The 20,829-nt window shown below is 40.5% G+C and overlaps 1 protein-coding gene across 19 annotated transcripts in view; it reads right to left on the reverse strand.

The window, feature by feature from the left end:
• The window catches only part of LOC138760976 (astrotactin-2-like), a 1,981,947-nt gene that overhangs the window by 717,910 nt on the left and 1,243,208 nt on the right, over positions 1 to 20,829 (reverse strand). For all 19 annotated transcript variants that reach the window (XM_069932424.1, XM_069932434.1, XM_069932420.1 and 16 more), the window contains one exon: positions 13,616 to 13,795. In XM_069932424.1, the coding sequence (XP_069788525.1) occupies positions 13,616 to 13,795 (180 nt within the window). The remainder of the gene's footprint in view (positions 1 to 13,615; positions 13,796 to 20,829) is intronic.

Here is a 20,829-nt window from a genome sequence, read left to right on the forward strand (position 1 = left end):
TAATTAAGTTTTAGTGGTGAGGGAGGACATGATTGGTTGAGACATTCAACCAGTATTGTCTTCTCAAGTCGAAGTATAAGATCTCATGTCAGAAGAGCAAAGCAACATTGGTAGAGGCTGGAACCTTGAGCAAACAATGAGAAGCAAGAGGGTCTCACTGGGTCATATAGAATCCATGAACGGAAATGGTCAGGCAGTGTTTCAAGTCAGAACCTTTTTTCAAGTCTTAACAAAGGGTCCTAAACTAAAACTTATCAGCTTCTCACTCCTATTAGGTCAGCTGGTTTGTAGTACCCAGTGTTTTTCTTTCACCTTTCTCAAATCGAGCACAACATTAGCCTCCCTCCAGTCTTCCTGAATCTCACTTGTAGCTAACATTGATACAAATATCTCTGCCAGGGCTTCCAGTTTCTCTTCTAGCTGCTCACAATGACCTTGGACATATAATGGGCAGCATGGTTAGTGCAGCACTACGTGAATAGAGCGCCAGTGACCCAGGTTGGAATCCCGTGCTGTCTGTAAGGAGTTTGTATGTTCTCTCCTTGTCTGTGGGTTTCCTCTGGGTTCTCTCACTTTCCAAAGTCGTACAAGGTTAGAAAGATAATTGGTCACATGGGGGTACTTGGGTAGCGTGAGCTCATGGGCCGGAAGTGCTTGTTACCATGCTGAATCTCAAAATTAAAAATGAAGTTTAAAAGATAAATGATCAGGCCTTGAGAATTATCTGCCTTTCTGCATTTTAAGACTTTCAGCCACCTCTTCTGTTATATGGACTCTGTCACATCCCTGCGTTCCCTAGCATCCTTGCCTATTTCCTTTGTAAATACAATGAAAAACACTCATTTTGGACCTTGAGAAACACACAAACTGCAGATGGTGTAATCTTGAGTAAACAAAGTGGAAATTGAGGGTCATGGGGTCAGGCAGCATCCATGGAGAGGTGTTGATAGTCAACATTTTGGGTTGGGTCCCTTTATCAAGAATCAAAAAATGATTCCAATCCAATGCATTGCCCAATTCTCTTGTCTGACCTGCTGAGGTCCTCCAGGTTTTCATGGTTCATTTACTGATCACATGTGGTTCTGCACATAGATCATCTTGTCAGTATTTAAGGGGCCCAATGAATAGGAGTTTTTGAGTTTAAAGTTACCAGTAATGATTTCACATAGACAATTTAACAAATATAAGCCAGGGACATCAGCGGAAGATTGCAAGCATGTTTGGCTGTTGAGAGTTTAATTCAGATGTTGAAACATGGAGAGGAGAGGAGAGAAAAGGAGAGAGGAGGAGGACAGAAAAGAAGAGTCCGGGGCAGGTAAGAAAACTTTTTTAAAAGTCTCTTACCAGGGTCTGCGGGGAGGAGTCGGCGTCGGAGGTGGCCATTGGTCGAGCGAGCGTACAGGAGAGTGTGACGGGAAGGTAAGGTCTTTTTAAAGACTCTTACTGGGGACAGAGCCTAGCAGTAGGGAGAGGAGAGGAGAGGAGAGAAAAGGAGAGAGGAGAAGGACAGAAAAGAAAAGAGTCCGGGGCAGGTAAGAAAACTTTAAAAAGTCTCTTACCAGGGTCTGCGGGGAGGAGTCGGCGTTGGAGGCGGCCATTGGTCGAGCGAGCGTGCAGGAGAGTGTGTAGGGGTTAATTGGTAAAAGGCCAATAAATAAGAGGGACAGCGAGCGGCCAGCGAGTGAGTGGCCCAGTGAAGGAGTGGGACTTCCAGGCTTTGGCTCATCAGGCTTCGGCGAAAGCAGGCGGAGAGAAAGCTAAGATAGTCTTTATTACTACTTCATTGGGGTAAGGGATGAGTGTTAAGGCTGTGTGTTGTCGGGAGTGCCAGATGTGGGAGGTCCTGGAGTCTTCCAGACTCCCGGATGTCCATATCTGCACTAGGTGTGTCGAGCTGCAGATTCTCAGGGACCGTGTTAGGGAACTAGAGCTGCAGCTCCATGACCTCAGGCTGGTTAGGGAAACAGAGGAAGTCATAGACAGGAGTTACAGCCAGGTGGTCACGCCAGGGCCACGGGAGGATGAAAGGTGGGTAACTGCTAGGAGAGGGACTAAAAAACGTAAGGTGCCAGAGATGAGCCCTGTGAATGTAACGCTCAGCAATAAGTACGCCTCTTTGAGCACTGTTGAGGGGGACATCAAGGTTGGGGGGAGCGACAGTGGCTGTGCCTCTGGCACGAGGTCGGCCCCTGTAGCTCAGAAAGGGAGGGAAAGGAAGAGGAGGGCAATTGTGGTAGGAGACTCCATAGTTAAGAGGACGGATAGGGGATTCTGCGGACGCAGCAAGGAGAACCGGATGGTGGTTTGCCTCCTTGGTGCTAGGGTCCGGGATGTTGCTGCTCGTGTCCCGGATATCCTAAAGTGGGAGGGACAGGAGCCAGAGGTCGTGGTACATGTAGGTACCAATGACATAGGGAGAAATAGAGAGGAGTTTCTAAAAAGTGAGTACAGGCAGTTAGGTAGGGAGTTAAAAAGAAGGGCCGCAAAGGGGGTAATCTCTGGATTACTCCCTGTGCCATGTGATAGTGTGAATAGAAATAGAATGAGGTGGAGGATTAACACGTGGCTGAAGGGGTAGAGTAAGGGGCAGGGTTTTAAGTTTCTGAATAACTGGGACCTTTTTTGGGGGAGATGTGACCTGTACAGTAAGGACGGGTTACACTTAAATCCCAGGGGGACCAGAATCCTGGCAGAGGTATTTGCTAGGGCTACTCAGGATCCTTTAAACTAGAATGGGGGAGGGAACAAAATAGTACAGAGCAGTAAGGAGAAGGTTAGAATGCAAACAAAGAAATTTTGTAATAAGTATTTGAATATGGATGGGCAGGTGATAGAGAAGGGAAATGCTCTGGAAGAAGATGAAGGGCAATTGGCAGGAAAAGTAAATAATGTTGTTATTAAAGATGAGGGAAAACAGGGATTAAAAATTGGGAAATCTCTGAAATTCATATATTTTAATGCCAGGAGTATTGTAAAAAATGTGGATGAGTTGAAGGTGTGGATTGATACTTGGAAGTATGATGTGGTAGCAATTAGTGAGACATGGTTGCAGGAGGGATGTGATTGGCAGCTGAATATCCCTGGGTTTCGTTGTTTTAGGCGTGATAGAGTCGGAGGGGCAAGAGGAGGTGGGGTTGCATTGCTTGTCAGGGAAAATATTACAGCGGTGCCTAGGAAGGATAGATTAGAGGGCACATCCATGGAGGCTATTTGGGTGGAACTGAGGAGTAGGAAAGGAGAGGTTACACTTGTAGGGGTGTATTATAGACCACCCGGAGGGGACCGAAACCTAGAGGAGCAAATCTGTAGGGAGATAGTAGATATTTGTGATAAGCACAGGGTTGTAATTATGGGAGATTTTAATTTTCCACATATAGATTGGGAAACACATTCTGTGAAAGGACTAGATGGGTTAGAGTTTGTGAAATGTGTGCAAGATAGTTTTTTACAACAATATGTAGAGGTGCCAACCAGAGAAGGAGCAGTGTTAGATCTACTGTTGGCAAATGGGATGGGTCAAGTGACGGAGGTTAGTGTTGGCGAGCACTTCGGGTCCAGTGATCATAATGCCATCAGCTTCAATGTCATTATGGAAAGAGAGAAGTCAGGGCCAAGGGTTGAGGTTTTTGATTGGAGAAAAGCTAGATTTGAGGAGATGCAAAAGGACTTGCAGGGTGTGGATTGGGACAATTTGTTTTATGGGCAGGACGTAGTAGAGAGATGGAAGTCTTTTAAAGATCAGATTTTGAGAGTGCAAAAGCTTTATGTTCCTGTTAGGTTAAAAGGAGGGGCAAAAGGTTTGAGAGAGCCTTGGTTTTCAAGGAATATTGGAAACTTGGTTCGAAGAAAAAGGGAGGCATACATTAGATATAAGAAGCATGGAGTTAAGGGGATGTTTGAAAGATACATTGAATGTAAGGGGAATCTTAAGAGAGGACTTAGGAAAGCTAAAAGAAGGTACGAGGAAACTATGGCAAGCAGGGTGAAAACTAATCCAAAAGAGTTCTACAAATATGTTAATGGTAAAAGGAAAGCTAGAGACAAAATTGGTCCCTTAGAGAATCAGAGCGGAAAACTGTGTGTGGAGCCTAGAGAAATGGGGGAGATATTGAACAGTTTCTTTTCTTCGGTATTCACTAAGGAGAAGGATATTGGGAGATGTGAGATTAAAAAAGCAAATTGGGTAAATATGGGGAATATAGAGATTACAAAAGATGTAGTTTAAGGGCTTTTGAAGAATATAAATGTGGATAAGTCTCTGGGACCAGACGGGATCTTCCCCAGGACATTGAGAGAAGTGAAGGAGGAAATAGCAGAGGCTCTGGCGGTAATTTTCCAAATGTCATTAGATATGGGGCTAGTGCCGGAGGATTGGCGCATGGCACATGTGGTTCCGTTACTTAAAAAGGGTTCAAGGAGGAAGCCTGGCAACTATCGGCCTGTAAGTTTGACGTCTGTGGTGGGTAAATTAATGGAGAAAATTCTTAGAGACAGGGTCTGATCAGGAGCACTCAACATGGATTTGTGGGAGGAAGGTCATGTTTGACCAATCTGATTTAATTTTTTGAAGAGGTGACTAGGAATGTGGATGAGGGTAGCGCAGTGGATGTTGTCTATATGGACTTCAGTAAGGCCTTCGATAAGGTACCACATGGAAGGTTAGTTAAGAAGGTGCAGTCTTTAGGTATAAATTTTGAGATAGTCAAATGGATTGAACATTGGCTGAAAGGGAGAGGCCAGAGAGTGGTAGTGGATAATTGTCTGTCAGGTTGGAGGCCGGTGACCAGTGGTGTGCCTCAAGGATCTGTATTGGGCCCATTGTTGTTCGTTATATACATTAATGATCTAGATGATGGGGTGGTAAATTGGATTAGTAAATATGCAGACGATACTAAAATAGGTGGAATAGTGGATAATGAAGAAGATTTTCAAGGATTGCAGAGGGATTTGGGCTGCTTAGAAAAGTGGGCTGAAAAATGGCAGATGGAATTTAATGCTGATAAGTGTGAGGTGCTTCATTTTGGTCAGAAGAATCAGAACAGGACAAACGTGGTAAATGGGAGATCATTGATGAATACAGAAGAGCAGAAAGATTTAGGAGTAACGGTACATTGTTCCCTGAAGGTAGAAACTCACGTGAATAGGGTGGTGAAGAAGGCTTTTAGTATGCTGGCCTTTATCAATCATTGCATGGAATATAGGAGTTGGGAGGTGATGTTGAGACTGTATAAGACGTTGGTGCGGCCTAATTTGGAGTTCTGTGTGCAGTTCTGGTCGCCTAATTATAGGAAGGATATAAACAGAGTGGAGAGAGTGCAGAGAAGGTTTACCAGAATGTTACCTGGGTTTAAGCATCTAGAGTATAGGAGAGATTGGACAGATTAGGTCTTTATTCTTTGGAGCGTAGAAGGTTGAGAGGGGATTTGATAGAAGTATTTAAGATTATGAAAGGGATAGACAGAGTGGATGTGGATAGACTATTTCCGTTAAGAGGAGGAAAGATTAAAGGAAGAGGACATGAGTTAAGAATTAAGGGGCAGAGGTTTAGAGGTAACATGAGGGGGAACTTCTTTACTCAGAGAGTGGTAGACGTGTGGAATGAGCTTCCGGGAGAAATAGTGGTGGCGGAGTCAATTGTATTATTTAAGAAAAGGTTGGACAGGTATATGGATGAGAAGAAGATGGAGGGTTATGGGCATTGTGCAGGGAGGTGGGACTAGAGAGGGGTGTTTGGTTCGGTGCGGACTAGAAGGGCCTAATGGCCTGTTTCCGTGCTGTAAATTGTTATGTTAAATAGGAGACCTTTCAGCCCTTCAAGCCTGTTCTACCATTCAATACAATCACTGTTGATCATGCAACTTCAGTCCAAATTTCTGTTTCTTTTCATGTCCCTTTAGCCATAAGGGCCACATCCAACTTTGTTTTGAATATATCCAAAAATCTGGTCCCAGTTTCTTTCTGTGTGCAGGAGTTCCACAAGTTTGCAGCCATCTGAGTAAAAAGGTTTCACCTCTCAGTCCTGTGTGGCTTAATTCTTATCATTAGTTTGTGTCCCCCATATTCTGGACTTCTCCAATTACAATAATATTTTTCCTACACTTAACCTAACCTGGCTGTCCTGTCAGAATTTCATAGTCTCACTGAGATCCCCTCTTATTTTCCAAGATTGCAGTGGGTATAACCCTGGCCTTTCCCATCTTTCTTCATATGTCAAATGGTGAATCTTTGCCGCAACTGCAGCCCCTCAATGGCAACACTGTTTTTCCTAAGAAATCTTGTTTTGAGTGACCAACAAGCAGTGAACAGGATGCCTGGAAGAGCCTGAAAATTAACATTAAAAAAAACACGGTAAATGCTGGAGGAACTCAGCCACTCACAGCATCCATAGGAGGAAAAGATATATTACCAATGTTTTGGCCCTGAGCTCTTCAAGATGATTTATATTTTGACTGGATGATGTTGTTATTTGCATGAACACACTTAGCAGGTTATGTTGCTGAGTCCCTCCAGCTTCACTTTGTTCACTCAAGATTCCTGTCACTGTATTCTTGTTTCTCATTTCCCCCATTTCTTGACATTTACATTACAGTTGTGAAGTGCTCCTTCAAGCTGCCTACACTGAGCAGTGGGACAACTACATGTCACGAGTGCCCCAGACAGGATCCCTCACTGTGAGGTCTCTGTGCCCATGACTTGCCAGAACGTAATGAGATCACAGACTAAGCCCTGTCCACAAAATTATAAAGCCTGATCACCAAGCACTAAGTCTAGCTCATAAAAACAAAGCTGGGGAAACGCAGCAAACCAAACACTATATATGTGTAACAAAGATAAAGATACATAACCAAGGTTTCAGGCTTGAGCCCTTCATCAAGGTATAAGCAAATTGTAGGGAGGTGTCTGAACAAAATGATGGAGGGTGTGGCAGGGGGAGAAGCACAGTCCCACTGGTAGGAGGTAAGAGGTGGATAAAAGGGCACAACTCTGAATGGAGAGCAGGAGGAATGAAGACAGGGATAGGGATGAGGGAGAATGGGGAGAAACTTGAGAAATCAATGTTAATGCCCCATTCCCTCTGACTTTCCTCCAGCTTTCCACCCCCCCTCACCTCCATTCACAGAGGCACCCCCCCCCCTCTGCTTGCTGCTGGGGTGCTCTCCTGTAATCCACCTATTACCTCCTGCCTGTGGGATTGTGCTCCTCCCCCTGCACCAACCCCACCATTTTGTTTGGGCACCTGCTTACATTTTGTCATAAGCTGATGAAGGGGTCTAGCCTGAAACATTGGTTTTGTATCTTTATCTTCATTATATACTGTTTGACCTGCTGAGTTTCTCCAGCATTATGTTTTGATTTCAACCACAGTGTCTGTAGACTTTTGTGTTTTACTTCCTCACCAATGTTGAGAGCACCAAATGCAATAGACATGGTTGGAGAAGATGAAAGGGCTGTTAAGATCACTGAGGGAGGAAGGTTAAGGGCTGGTGTTGAACCTCCTGTTCAGCACCGGATTAAGGTATTGTGGGGCACTAAACTGTGCTGGGTGACGCATGTGCATTCCTAAATCATGCCGGCTGGCCTGTGAGTGGTGAGAGGGAAGAACCTACAGTGAAATTACACGTATACTGAAATTACTTCCCTCCCCTTGACAGGGACCTCTCCCTGTCCAGCAGGATGGGGCTGGGAACGCAACCTCTCCCTGCCCTCTCCAGGGTGAATATTAGCTCCCATTTTCACCAAAGATTTATGTATTACTTCAGAGAACATTTACTTTTATGATTTTAAACAATTTTACGTATTATTCTTATTAATTTTATTTTTTAATTTATTTTCCTTATTTTCTTTTTGCTGGCTGCTTGAATTACAGATACCAGGGGTTGTAACTGTAGTTTGCTTCTCTATAAAACATAAATTTGTCAGCACCTTGCACAGAGAAAAATTGGAGATACCAAGCACATTGTTATGATTAAACGGACTGCACTCAATGCCCTGACAATTCCAAGTGTTTCAGTTTTGATCACAATCTTTCTTAAAGATATTTTGAGACAAGAAAGCTGTTTAATATAACTCCTGTTCACAGACAATATCCATCAATAAGACAGGATTTTGAAGTTAATGTTTCCCAGGGCAGGATCACCAAACACCTGAGAATATATGTTCAAAGTTAAGGGAGGGCAGTTTAGGGGAGGCATCAGGGGTAAGTTGTGGGTGCCTGGAATGTCTTACCAGGGATGATGGTGGAGGCTGAAACACTGGGGGCATTTAAAAGATTCTTAGACAGACACATGGATGAAAGAAAAATAGAGGGTTATGGGGTAGGAAGGGTTTAGTATTTTTTTAGGATGGGATATATGGGCCGGCACAACATCAAGGGTTGCAGGGCCTGTACTGTGCTGTATTGTTCTATGTTCTTTTCTGACTTAGACCTATGTTATGACTTAATCTTTTCTAACATCACTTGATGTGAGGCTTCTTTAGAAACAGATCCCAGGTATCCTATCACTAGTGACATCGAGCTGGCCGAGCAGTATGAAGCAATCCTAGACTTAATGATTAATAAAAGTTTTAAATATTTTACAGAAAACTAGAATTATAAACCTGACGGGTGGAGGATCAAATATGACATTTTGCCTTTTTTATTTTAAATTCTTTTTTTAATAAAAAAATGAGCATAAAAATACACTACACACAAATGTACAATATAATTTCAGGCTTGAAGTAGTACCAAGCAGTTAATGGTTCGGTGTGGCATTCAAAACTCACTAACAACATGTGCAATGAATTACAGTGGAGTAAAAGAAGTCTGCAGATACCATGGTGTGATGGATTGTTATATTTTATATTGTGTATAGATATGTTTTATAGGAGATAAAATGTGGAAGGTGTTTAGTGTAGGTCACATACAAACACTTCAAAAGAGATCTCATTTAAAATGCCAGAGCTCTGCTCAAGACAGTTCAGGATCCAAGTGCCTTTGCAAAAACTTTGAAGAATGCCTATAAGGACTTCACAAGTAGGTGTTAATTGGACATGCTGCGGAGTAACGGATAATTGTTTTAGCAAGCAACAGATGAATGAACTCAGAAGATAAGTCCGGAACCGCAGTCTGTCTGAATGCAGTTGGCTGTTCTAAAAGGGTCATCTGGTTTTTCCCAGAGAGAGAGAGAATTCAGTTCTACAGTTCAGCAGCGGTGGGTCTGGAACAGGACAAGCTGGCAAGCTTGAGGAAAAACCCCATTTTGAAGATGGGTTGTGAGTTCTTAGTTCCACCTGGTCAAAGCCCTTGTGGTCCATACAAGAGGAGAGGACAGGCTGCATAATGTTTCACTTGAAATAAGGGAAACAGAAGAGGAACTCTTTGGTGACCTGAAAGAAAGAGGTTATCATCTGGAAAACCCTGACGGGGCAAGTTTCTTCAGCAAGACACTGATCAAAACGGATCAGTTGTGGGTGTCCAACAAGCAACAAGTCTCTCTCTGGAAACCGACAAGAACCTTCCTGAGCAGTAACCATTTACCTTTCAAGCACCAAATATTAAATTCTGTGCACAGTATAAGAATTGCCTGACACCAGTGAACTTGGAGGAGTGAGAAGTGAGATTGGACTGTGAATCAAAGTTTTTAAAATCTTATTTACACATTACATACATGTGCACTTAGGGGTTAGGTTAGTTCATAGTAATAAGTTAAAGTTTGATCCTGCTTTCATGTTAATTAATTTAAAACATCTTTTGTTTAAGTAACCATTTGTCTTGGTGAATTTCTATTGCTGCTGGGTTTTGGGGTCCTCTGGGCTCATAAGAATGGTTGAAGTAAAAACACTGGAGAAACTCAGCAGGCCAAACAGCATATTTATATAACAAAGATAAAGATACATGTAATGCGCGTCGAAAGAACCAAAGGCTTGTTGATCCAAACCAAGGCTTTTATTAACTAAAATAATGGAGCATATCACAAGTAAGTAAACCAGTCCAGAATGACCTGGTCTGGGTTGGAGCAATCCTTTAAGACCTGCCAGTAGGCGTGGCTACACTCTCAGCCAATCACAGTCATCCTATACTACCATCTGTACATATACACATTGGTGATAGAATCTGTACTATCACAATACATAACCAACTTTTTGGGCATGAGACCTTCATCAAATTATGAGCAAAATGTAGGCAGGTGCTTGAATAAATAAAATAAAAATAAAATGGTGGGCGGAAAGGAGAGGAGCAAATTATATAGAGCCTGCCTACATCTTGCTGATACCTTGATGAAGGCTCAGGTCTAAAATGTTGGTTATGTATCTTTATCTTTGCTATTTGACCTGCTGAATTTCTCCAGCAATGAAGTACAGTGTTTTTCTCTGAAAACAATTCACAGGAATTTGGCTGATGTTTCTTATTACTATTGGGCAAAGGCAGCAAATGGTTTGTGGGAAGGCCTGAATTCAGGGCCAGATTAAGCAAGTGTGGGGCCTGTTGCTTATGTTATAATGGGGCCTTAAATTTTTTTTAATACATAAATATTGAAACATCTGTAGAGAATAAAAGAGGCAAGTTGGACATCAAATCCCAGGGAAAGCTAAATTCAGAGGACAGTGATGAACTCAACGTGATAAATCATGGTGAATCCAGCCAGCAGCCTTGCTCAGTTTATGGATACAAACTTACATGGGTGTCAGTGACTTGAGGACATACGTCCTCCGGACCCGGCTTTCTGGCGACCCCGGAGAAAGTCTGCCATGGTCTATTCTACACACGGCAGTGTAACAAGCCGCATGCTATTGTGTTTTTTTCTCCAGAATGGCGGAGTGAGGGGATGCGCATGTGCTTTAAATTATCAGGCAGCATGCAGATAAATTGTTTTCCTTTAAAGGACTGCATAAGTTTTAGCTGCTTTGAAATAAGTGAGAGGAGAGAGAGATTATTAGAACACAACTCATCCAATTAAATTCCTACTTGTTTTGCAAGTATTCATTTGTGTAGAATCGCAATGATTTTTATTTTGAGTCAACATTGATATTTTTACTCACCCAACCTTGCCAACCTCATTTCTTACCTCTTCAAAAAAATTGACTAACTTATTCTTAACAAAATGATGCTGGTTTTCTCAGATTACTATATATTCAGTGATTACATCCTTAATGAAAGGTTATAACAATTTTAGCTATCATCCCATTAAGCTTTCTTATTTCCCACCAACCCCCCCCCAACAACTCAAACAGCCATCATATAACACTGATAGTATTAATGTTTAAGGTTAGCAATTTTAGCCAAATGTCACCTTTAATCGGGGTTATTAACACAGTAATTAATGGGAATTTGATATCTCATAGCCGTTGCTCAAAAATTGAAAAGTGTTATAAGTTAAGCACATAGTCATTCATAAAAGTTGAAGGTAGTATAGTACATATAGTAACAAAGCAAGTTAGCAAGTGCAAAACTATAGTAATAGATCAAGCATTTAGCGCAGGCTGCACCATCAACATGAACATCAAAATGTTCTATCAACTTGCGTGTTTTTGATATCAGAAGTTGAACTCTTTCTTTTTCTTCTTTTGCTTTATATTTTGCACTTCCAGAAGCTTAATGACGTCCAATAGCTCCGGCCCTACTGCTCATTGCTATCTGCAGCATGCAGATCTCCTGACACATAAATTAAACCATCCAGCTGACTGAGGGCCTGAGGCATGTTTTTTTTTTACACAGCTGCTGTGTTCCAGGAAATTATTCCCAATTTCCCAGAATGCAGTCTGTGTAAAAAGATCAGAACAGAAATAAGGGACTCCTCGTTCCAACATCTTACCTCTTCAACCCCTAGTTTTTTTTTTCATAGATCGCTTTCAGTCTAAACTGATTGTTATATTGAGTCAACATTGATAACAGTTTTACTCACGCAACCTTGACAACCACATTTATTACTTCTTCAAAACATGGACTAACTTCTTCTTAACAAAATGATGTTAGCTTTCTCAGATCACTATATATTCATCCTTGATGAAAGGAAATAATAATTTTCGCTACCATCCCTTTAAGCTTTCATATTTCACACCAATTCTCCCCACAACCCAAACAGCTATTATATAATGCTGATAATGAATAGGGTGTTTAGCCTTCTTAAATACTGCATTTCAGGTATGCTATCTAAACTCGCGGTGTGATGTGGAGTTTTCGTGAAGTTTGTGAACGGCCACTCACGGAAGGTAGGGAGACACTTCAGAATGGAAAAAAAAATCACTTAAGTTCATTGTTAAAAACCAAATTCAGCGAAGGTGAATTTCTGTTTTCAGTTTCATCTTTGAGCAGTGGCTATGAAACAGTTTAAGGTTAGTACATTTAGCCAATTATCACCTTGAATTGGGTTATCAATGCAGTAATTAATGGGAGTGCGGTATCTCAGCCACTGCTGAAAGAGGAAAGTGAAAATGTTTAAGTTGTCATTTATAAAAGTTGAAGGCAGTATAGTACATGAAGTAATAGAGCAAGCATTTGGCACAGGGGCCCTTGAAAATGTGGGGCCTGCAGCATATGCTACTTTTGCTACAACGTTAATCTGGCACTGGCTGAATAGTTGACACTAACATTGTCATTCCCATGTTATTGAAGACGCGACGGATCCTGACATTGCTGTCAGTTTCATGGTTGATGGTGATCACTGATGTCACAATGACAAGCTGCTCAAACACTGAAAAACATTTTTTCTGGAGTAGAAACAAATTTTGTATCTATACTTGCAAAATAAGCCCTTCTCATTGTTCAGGAATAATGTGGCAATAAATGAACTTAACTAAAACTCACAGTCTGAAAGGATCATAACAGTAACTTTTATGATGCATTAAATGCCTGACAATTAAAAGTAGATTATCTTTTTAGTTGTCTGTATCCCAGGTTGGAAATTAACTTGATAAGTTCATTGATAGATCACAGCTGGAAGTCTTCACTTGTGCTTGCTTAATCTTTTGGATGGGTTCATCAACTCATGAACAGGCATATCCCCAATCATCTCACTGATATTTGGGTAGTTTTGCTGTCACTTCGCAGGATAGTTGGCGGAAGAGGGTATGTAGGGTCAAGGGCCTTTCACTTGAATTCCAACAATGTTCATTCAAATGTTCATCCTCAATCTGCTGAGTGTTAAATTTTGAAACAGGCGAAAAGAGAGTTCTAAGTGTTAAGGGACTGGCTCCAAAATGTGCATGTTTAGGCACAATTAAACGTGAGGAGACAGGATAACAGTGTTAGCAGTTAGCATAATGCTATAACAGTGCTAGCAACCTGGGTTTGAATCCAGCACTGCCATTAAGGATGTTCTCCCCACGACACATGGATTTCCTCCTGATTCCAAAGATGTAGAAGGTTAGGGTAAATGATTACATGGGTATATTTGTGCGGGACAGATTCATGCGCCGTAAGAGCTTGTAACTGAGCTGTATCTCTACAAAAATGTTTTAAAAGAGAATCAGGAAATTTCAAAGCTTCAGGCTACTGGTTGTCAACTACACATACGGAGGGCAAATCTTCAATTCAGAACTGTGTCTCTGAAGTGTTGTCAGGAAGGTACTCAACACCAAGATAATTGTTCACTTTATGTCAATAGCAATGCCTGTGAAAGGATGATTTTGATCTTACCTTTCTGATACTGGAACCAAAGTTGTTGCTGGACCTTCTTACTTGGAAAGTGTATTTTGCACGTGAGCTCTGAGCCATAGAGTGCCTCAGCGATGTAATGGCTGCCATACTGCTGGATGACAGATATCAGCTCCTCTCTGCTGCTCACCCCCTTCAGCATCTTCAACACGTTGGAGAAACCTGGTCACCAGAAGAGTTCATATTTACATGATATATTGCTGGGAGGTTTGGCATTTCCAAAACAAACATGAGAACAGAAAGAATAGGTGCAACCTCATCAAGCCTTCTTTCCTGTTTAATAAAATGACAGCTCACCTTACCTTAATGACCAATCACCATTACTCACATTACATTGCAATCCTCTAAAATTCAAAAATAGACCTTAATCTTTTAAAAAAAAAGTGTCTCTGTTTGCATAATTCCATTGGGTGCACAATTCCTAAATTTAGACAAATTCCACAGTCACAGACCCTTCAGCCCATGAGCCTGTGGGACCCAATTGACCTACAACCTCTGCACATTTTGAAGGGTAAGAGGAAACTGGAGCACTCAGAAGAAACACACGCAAACTTATTACAGACAGTACTGGATTCGAACCTAGGACTCTGGCACTGTAACAGCATTGCGCTAACTGTGTGGCTGAGCTAACCATAAAATTCACATTCTTTCTCATCTCCAGCTTAAGCTCTGTCAGTCTCCTGCTCTCCTGTCTTGTGAATCTCCCACTCTAATTCTACATTCTTAGTCATGAACACAATGATATTTTCAACAGCATTTACCTCTTCATTTTCCCCAGTGATTAGACAAAGTTTGGCAACTAATTGGATTTTATCTACCAAACTACTTAAATGATCTACAGCAGATGCTGTAGGAGATGGATTGTTTATAAATTTATAGAATTAAATTTAAGCATACAGAACAGTAAGAGGCCCATGAGTTCATGCTGCCCAATTGACCTGTACCGCTGATAGGTTTTGAAGGGTGGGAGGGAACCAGAGCACCCTGAGGAAGCCTACACACATGGTGAGAATGTACAAACTCCTTACAGACAACGCTGGATTTGAACTCCAATTATGGGCAATGTAAGTGTTGCACAAACTGCTGTGCTATTTGTGCCACCTGTAAGGTAAAACATCATGAGATGGGAATGTGTAAGGAGTTACCCTGTGCAGGGCTGTAACAAGATGTGAATGCATCCTTGTACTTACAAGATAAGAGAGACATTGATGGATTGAGAGGCAGGAAGCTAGCAGGGAAAGGATAGCAACAGTTTTAGTCATTGGACAAGTAATGATATGATGATGTTCTAAGCACGTATCCAAGGGTATAAAAAAATCACCATTTTGCTGATAACGGCAGAATGCATTCTCCAACTAACATTGTTAGTTGCAAGTGTTACAATCCAGTAATAAAGAACAAAGAACCCTGATTTCGACTCAGTCTGGTGTTTGTCTCACTCATTCATGAACAAAGCAGACCTAACACACCCCAGCAGTACATATATTCCAAGGCAGGATACTGTTCCAACTAATGCAACCCAGGAGTATTATTGACTGTTATAAGTAGCCCCATGGATAATAGAAGGGAAAATGGGCCTGTATTCTCTATCTTTTTTTTCAAAACTTTATTTATTTATTTTAACATATGAAGAAAGTAAGTAATTCACGTACAGAAAAAAATACAAAATAAAGTAATACAATACCAATCTCGGCATCTCCCCCTAACAACTAAAAACTAAGACTAAAAAAAAAACTATTTTTAACCCCTAAACCCCCCTGTATTCTCCATCTTGATTATTAACCAGCATTCCTAGTTAAGGAAAGATTATATAAGCATAGGATTGCACAATGACTAAATCGGATTCAGCTTTCATATCATGTAATCAAATAGCTTTTGTCATTCACTGTCAAGAGATCGATATGCTTCATGATTATTTAGGTACATTTAGGTAGTGATCCAACATTTAAGTAGATATCCTTCAAGGAGGAAATGGGGCAAGTAACATCATGATTATAAAATATGAGAATTGTCATCAGGTCTAGAAGCATCTGTGGAGGTAAGAGGTGGTTGGCAATTTTTTTTGGGTCAAGACATCACATCAGGTCTTCATCACAGTTTGGTATGTTCAATGGGTTTCAGCACCTTTCACACTGCCAACCCTCCTAGGAAGCATGTAAACTTATAGGGCATGCTGCACTCGGGAGCCTTTCCCACTGCACCCTGATTTACCTGGTTAATAAGCAACCCAGTATTTTAAGGGGGGGGGGGGACACACCTCCAGTGGTGACAATATGAGAGCAGGTTATGGTTTCACACTGCCAGATTAGTGAGTAAATTCTGAGGGGTCTGAAACTTGCCTGACCAAGTGTCAGAGCCTGGTTGAATTTAACTTGCCCTGCCTGGTTGGAACATTTCACACTGCACAATTACTGGGTACAGATCCGGTAAATTACCCAGTTCAACCCATATGTAATCGGCATTGTGAAAGGAAAGATGCTGTTCCTCTGTACATTCCCATGACACTGACACAGGAAGGGGAAATGTGCAAAATCCCTATTTCTGTTTTGCACATCAAAGGAAACACAGGATTTTGTGCTCAAACAAAACTAGCAGAAAAAATTTGAATTCAGCATGTCACAGTCGTGTTCATGATTTGCTAATCAGCACTTAATTATTATCATTATTTAAAGATATAAAATAAATCCCTAATGTCTATATACAAGGATATTAAATATATGGAAAGGACATTGTTAGTTAAACAGGAATGTCCACAGACACTGACTATAGTGAAATACACAAACGTGCTAAAGAATCTCAGCAGGTTATGCAATGTTTTCCGAGAAGCAAAGGTTAACCAACATTTTGGGCCAGAGACCTTTGACAATCATACCTTGACATAGGGCTCAGTGCTGAAACATTGGATATATCTCTTCCCATAGATGCTGAATGACCTGCTGAAGTTCTCTATCACTTTTGTGCATTGCAATAGAAAACACATTAGCATTGGAATTGAACCATTAAAAGTTTAATGTTATAAAACACTAGAGAGCAGCAGGATGCTTTGATAAAGGGCTCAGGCCTGAAACGTTGGTTATGTATCCTTATCTTTGCTAGATGACATACACTGTTCTGCCTTCTAAATTTTTCAGCATTGTTTTTTTATTTAAAAGTTTAAGGTTGACTTTTTCATTGCAGCTGGATCAGCCAGACCAACAGTCTGAATGGTGGATTGGAAGGGGGAGGATGGAGAATTGATGCTGAAAATTCTTCCAAGTGTTAAAAAGGAATGGTGGACTGGCACTTCCCTATTTTAGATATTATTGGACAGTCACTCTACGTAAATTAATTCTTTTGTTACATTTTGATAACTTGGTGACTGGCCTTAATGGATAGAAATGGAATTAAATTTCACAAAGAACACTTATTTGTTGGCAATTTTATGATCCAGTTTATCCTCTTCTTTATATATGTCTAATAATCCAATAATTAAACATATATGGGCACAATTTAGAAGGTTTTTTGGATTTCAGAATTTTTCCATTGTTAGTCCCATTATATCTAATCATCTTTCACCTTTTTTAAAAATCTTCTTTGCAAGACACAGTTTTTAATGACTGGCACAGATTGGGTATTAAATGTTTCAAAGACCTTTTTATTCATAATTGTTTTGCTTCTTTTGAACAATTGGTGGCAACATTTAATTTACCAATACACTTTTTTTTAGATATTTATAAGTTAGACATTTTGTTCAATCTCAGATTCCTGATTTTTCTGCAAATTCCTGAGGCAAATATTCTTGATTTACTTTTGGATTTTCAACTTTCTCACAAAGGTTTAATATCTCTTATTTATAATAATTTACTTGATTTAAGAACAGCCCCTTTAGTTAGGATCAAGAGAGATTGGGAACAGGATTTTAATTTTTCATTCTCTGACAAGGTTTGGGATTCCATTTGTAATCTGATTCATCTACTTCCGTTTGTGCACGACATTGTTTATTGCAATTTAATGTGGTGCATAGAGTACATTTATCTAAAGCTAAATTAACTTGTTTTTGTTCTGATATAAATCCTCCATGTGGTTCATGTAAAATTGTGGATGCTTCCTTAAGAACAAGAAATAGGAGCAGGAATAGTTCATCCAGTCCATCAAGCCTGCCCCACCATTCAATTAAGATCATGGCTGATCTGATCATTGACTCAACTCCATCTACCTGCTGTTTCCCCATATTCCTGAATTCCTTCCTTATGTAAAAATCTGATCCTTAAATATGTTTAATGAAGTCACCTCAATTGCTTCCCTGGGTAGAGAATTTCACAGATTCACTAATTTATGGGGGGGGGGGACAGTTTTTCCTCATCTCCGTCTTAAATCTATTCCCCTGACTCTTGAGGCTGTGTCCCCTAGTTTTGATCTCACCTAGCAGTGGAAACAATTTTCCTGCCTCTATCTTATCTATCCCTTTCATAATTTTATATGTTTCTAGAAGATCTCCTCTCACTCTTCTGAATTCGAGTGAGTATAATCCCAGATGATTTAGTCTCTCCTCATAGGTCAATCCCCTAATCTCTGGAATCAACCTGGTGAACCTCCTCTGGACTGCCTCCAAGGCCAGTATATCCTTCCTCAACTATGGAGGCCAGAACTGCACACAATACTCCAGATGCGGCCTCACCAGTACCTCCATGCTCCTGAATTCAATTCCTCTAGTGAGGAAGGCCAATATTCCATTTGCTTTCTTGATAACCTATTGTACCTGCAACTCAACTTTTTGTGGTTCGTGCACAAGCACTCCCAAGTCCTTCTGCACAACAGTATGCTGCATTTTTTCACTATTTAAAAAATAATCTGTTCTTCTACTTTTCCTACCAAAGTGGATGACCTCACATTTACTAATGTTCTTCTCCATCTGCCATATCTTTGTCCATTCACTTAACTTAACTATATCCTTCTGCAGCCTCTTCACATCCTCTGTACAATTTGCTTTTCCACTCAATTATCTGCAAACTTGGCTACATTACACTCTGTCCCCTCTTCCAAATTATCCCTGTGGCACCCCACTTATCACTGGCTCACATGTTTTGGTTCTGTCCTAGTCTAGACAAATTTTTGAAAAATATTTTTCCTGGACTATCAGTAATTCTCAAGGTTAAATTTGGAGCCTTGCCCTTTAATTGCTCTGTTTGGATTATCTGATGAAGTTCTATTGACTTCATCGCAAAACCAAACTTTGTCTTTTTCTTTGATGATAGCCAGATATGCATTATTGATCAAATCAAAAGATAACACTTCACCTACACATACACAATGATTAAATGATATTATATCCTGGTTAAGTTCAGAAAAAAATTAGATGTACTAATTTCTTAAAGACATAGGGTCCTTTCATGGACCATTACCACAATCTAAAGTTTTAAGACTGATCTAAATTTTGATGTTGTCCGTTTCCAAGTTGTCGTCACTTGATATCCACATGTTAGGATTTTTTTTTTAACCTTACTGAATGGAAGGGTTTTTTTTTTCTTATATTTTCTTCTACAATTGTAACTTAAGCTATAACTGTAAGGATTAATTTGGTGTAATTGTAAATTTCAATAAAAATATTTTAAAAAGAAAGACAATTCTTGAACCATTTATTTTGTGCTATGAGTAAGTCTCTGCAAGTTCATCAGTTGTTCAGCATTTCCAATTTGAAGCTGCTTAATGATGCATGCTATCCAAAACTGATTTCATGAAAATTAATCAAAATAAATATTAGATACAGTCTCATGGAGTCCTGATGGAGAGCAAGATTTCGGGGTAGGCTCAAGAAAGTAATGTTGTGAGAAAGATTGATATGTTCATAATCAATCAAGATTGATGACATCATAAAAGAATTTTGTGCAATTACTAACATGCTAATAGTTGTAACACTGAATAGTGTGCAATATAACATGGATTTTTCTATCGTAACCTTCCATTTTTCTCAGCTATGTGTACCTATCTAATAGTCCCTTATAAGATCTTCTTGTACCTGCCTCCACCACCATAGCTGGCAGTACATCCCATGTACTCACCAGTCTGTGGGGGTTTTTAATGCCAGGCCTCCACTTTGAGGCCAGCTCCATCCACAGAGACAAATCTGAACTTACATTTTTATGGAGCAGCCCTAAAAGGCTGCTCCAGTGCCACTTTTATGAAGAGCGGCACTTTGTCGTCTCCTCCGGAGCCGATGTAGGTGGGGTAACTTGCCGTGGTGCCGCTCGGCAATATGATGACATAAATACACGGAGAGCAGTGGCCATTTTTATTACCCATTATCCCCCATGCAGCTGAAACCACTTTAGGAAATGCAGTGTGGCTCCAGCTGCTATGGGATTATGGGTAATGAAGATGGCCATTGATCATTCTTCTGCCCAGCGATTAGAAGCAGAGAAATAACTTTCACTTTCATGAAATCATGCAGGTAAATTCTGCAGGACTCCTTCACCACACCCCTTTCTCAATTATTAATGGTTTAATTCATGTACATAACAGAAAGTAAACATTTTGTGTTTTGTAGTAATCGGTCACAGACTAACTGTGTTATCATGATGTCATCAGCCCGTCCCGAGCCAGCCACTTGTAGCGGCAGCACATTTATGAAGCGAAGCAGAATTCTCTGCTCCACTGCTGGGACTACACCCTGGAAGGATCTGAGTGGCAGTCTTGGAGCCGCTCACTGAGTATTTATGAAGGTAGAGTCAGTGATGTGAGGGTGAAAAATCTCCACCTTTACAGTCGCATTTTTTACTCTATAAAAGGGCTTAGAAAAAAAACTTACCACTTACTTAATTCCCTGTATTTATTCCCAAGCACCTTAAAACGATGTTCTCTACTGTTAGCCATTTCAGCCTTGAGCAAAAGCCTCTGGCCATGCACACCATCAATGCTTCTCAAGTTGTGGAGGAATAATCTTTCCTTTATTTATTGTGTTAAGTACCTCCTCTTAAGTAAATAGCATTCCTTGCATTCAGAAGTCTTATTCCTGGTTCTTAATACAGGAAAGTCTGCAGAACCTGTGACTGTAGTGGAATACACAAAAGTGCTGAAGAAACTCAGCAAAGGTATAGAGGTATTCCCTGATTTGTGACCTATGCTACTTACGTCCATCCACACATATAACCGAATTTTTTTTAAATAAGAAAAATTTTCAAAATTTACGCAGTTTATGTTCTACTTGACAAACTATAATA

Source organism: Narcine bancroftii, chromosome 1, assembly GCF_036971445.1.
Source record: "Narcine bancroftii isolate sNarBan1 chromosome 1, sNarBan1.hap1, whole genome shotgun sequence".
NCBI lineage: Eukaryota > Metazoa > Chordata > Chondrichthyes > Torpediniformes > Narcinidae > Narcine > Narcine bancroftii.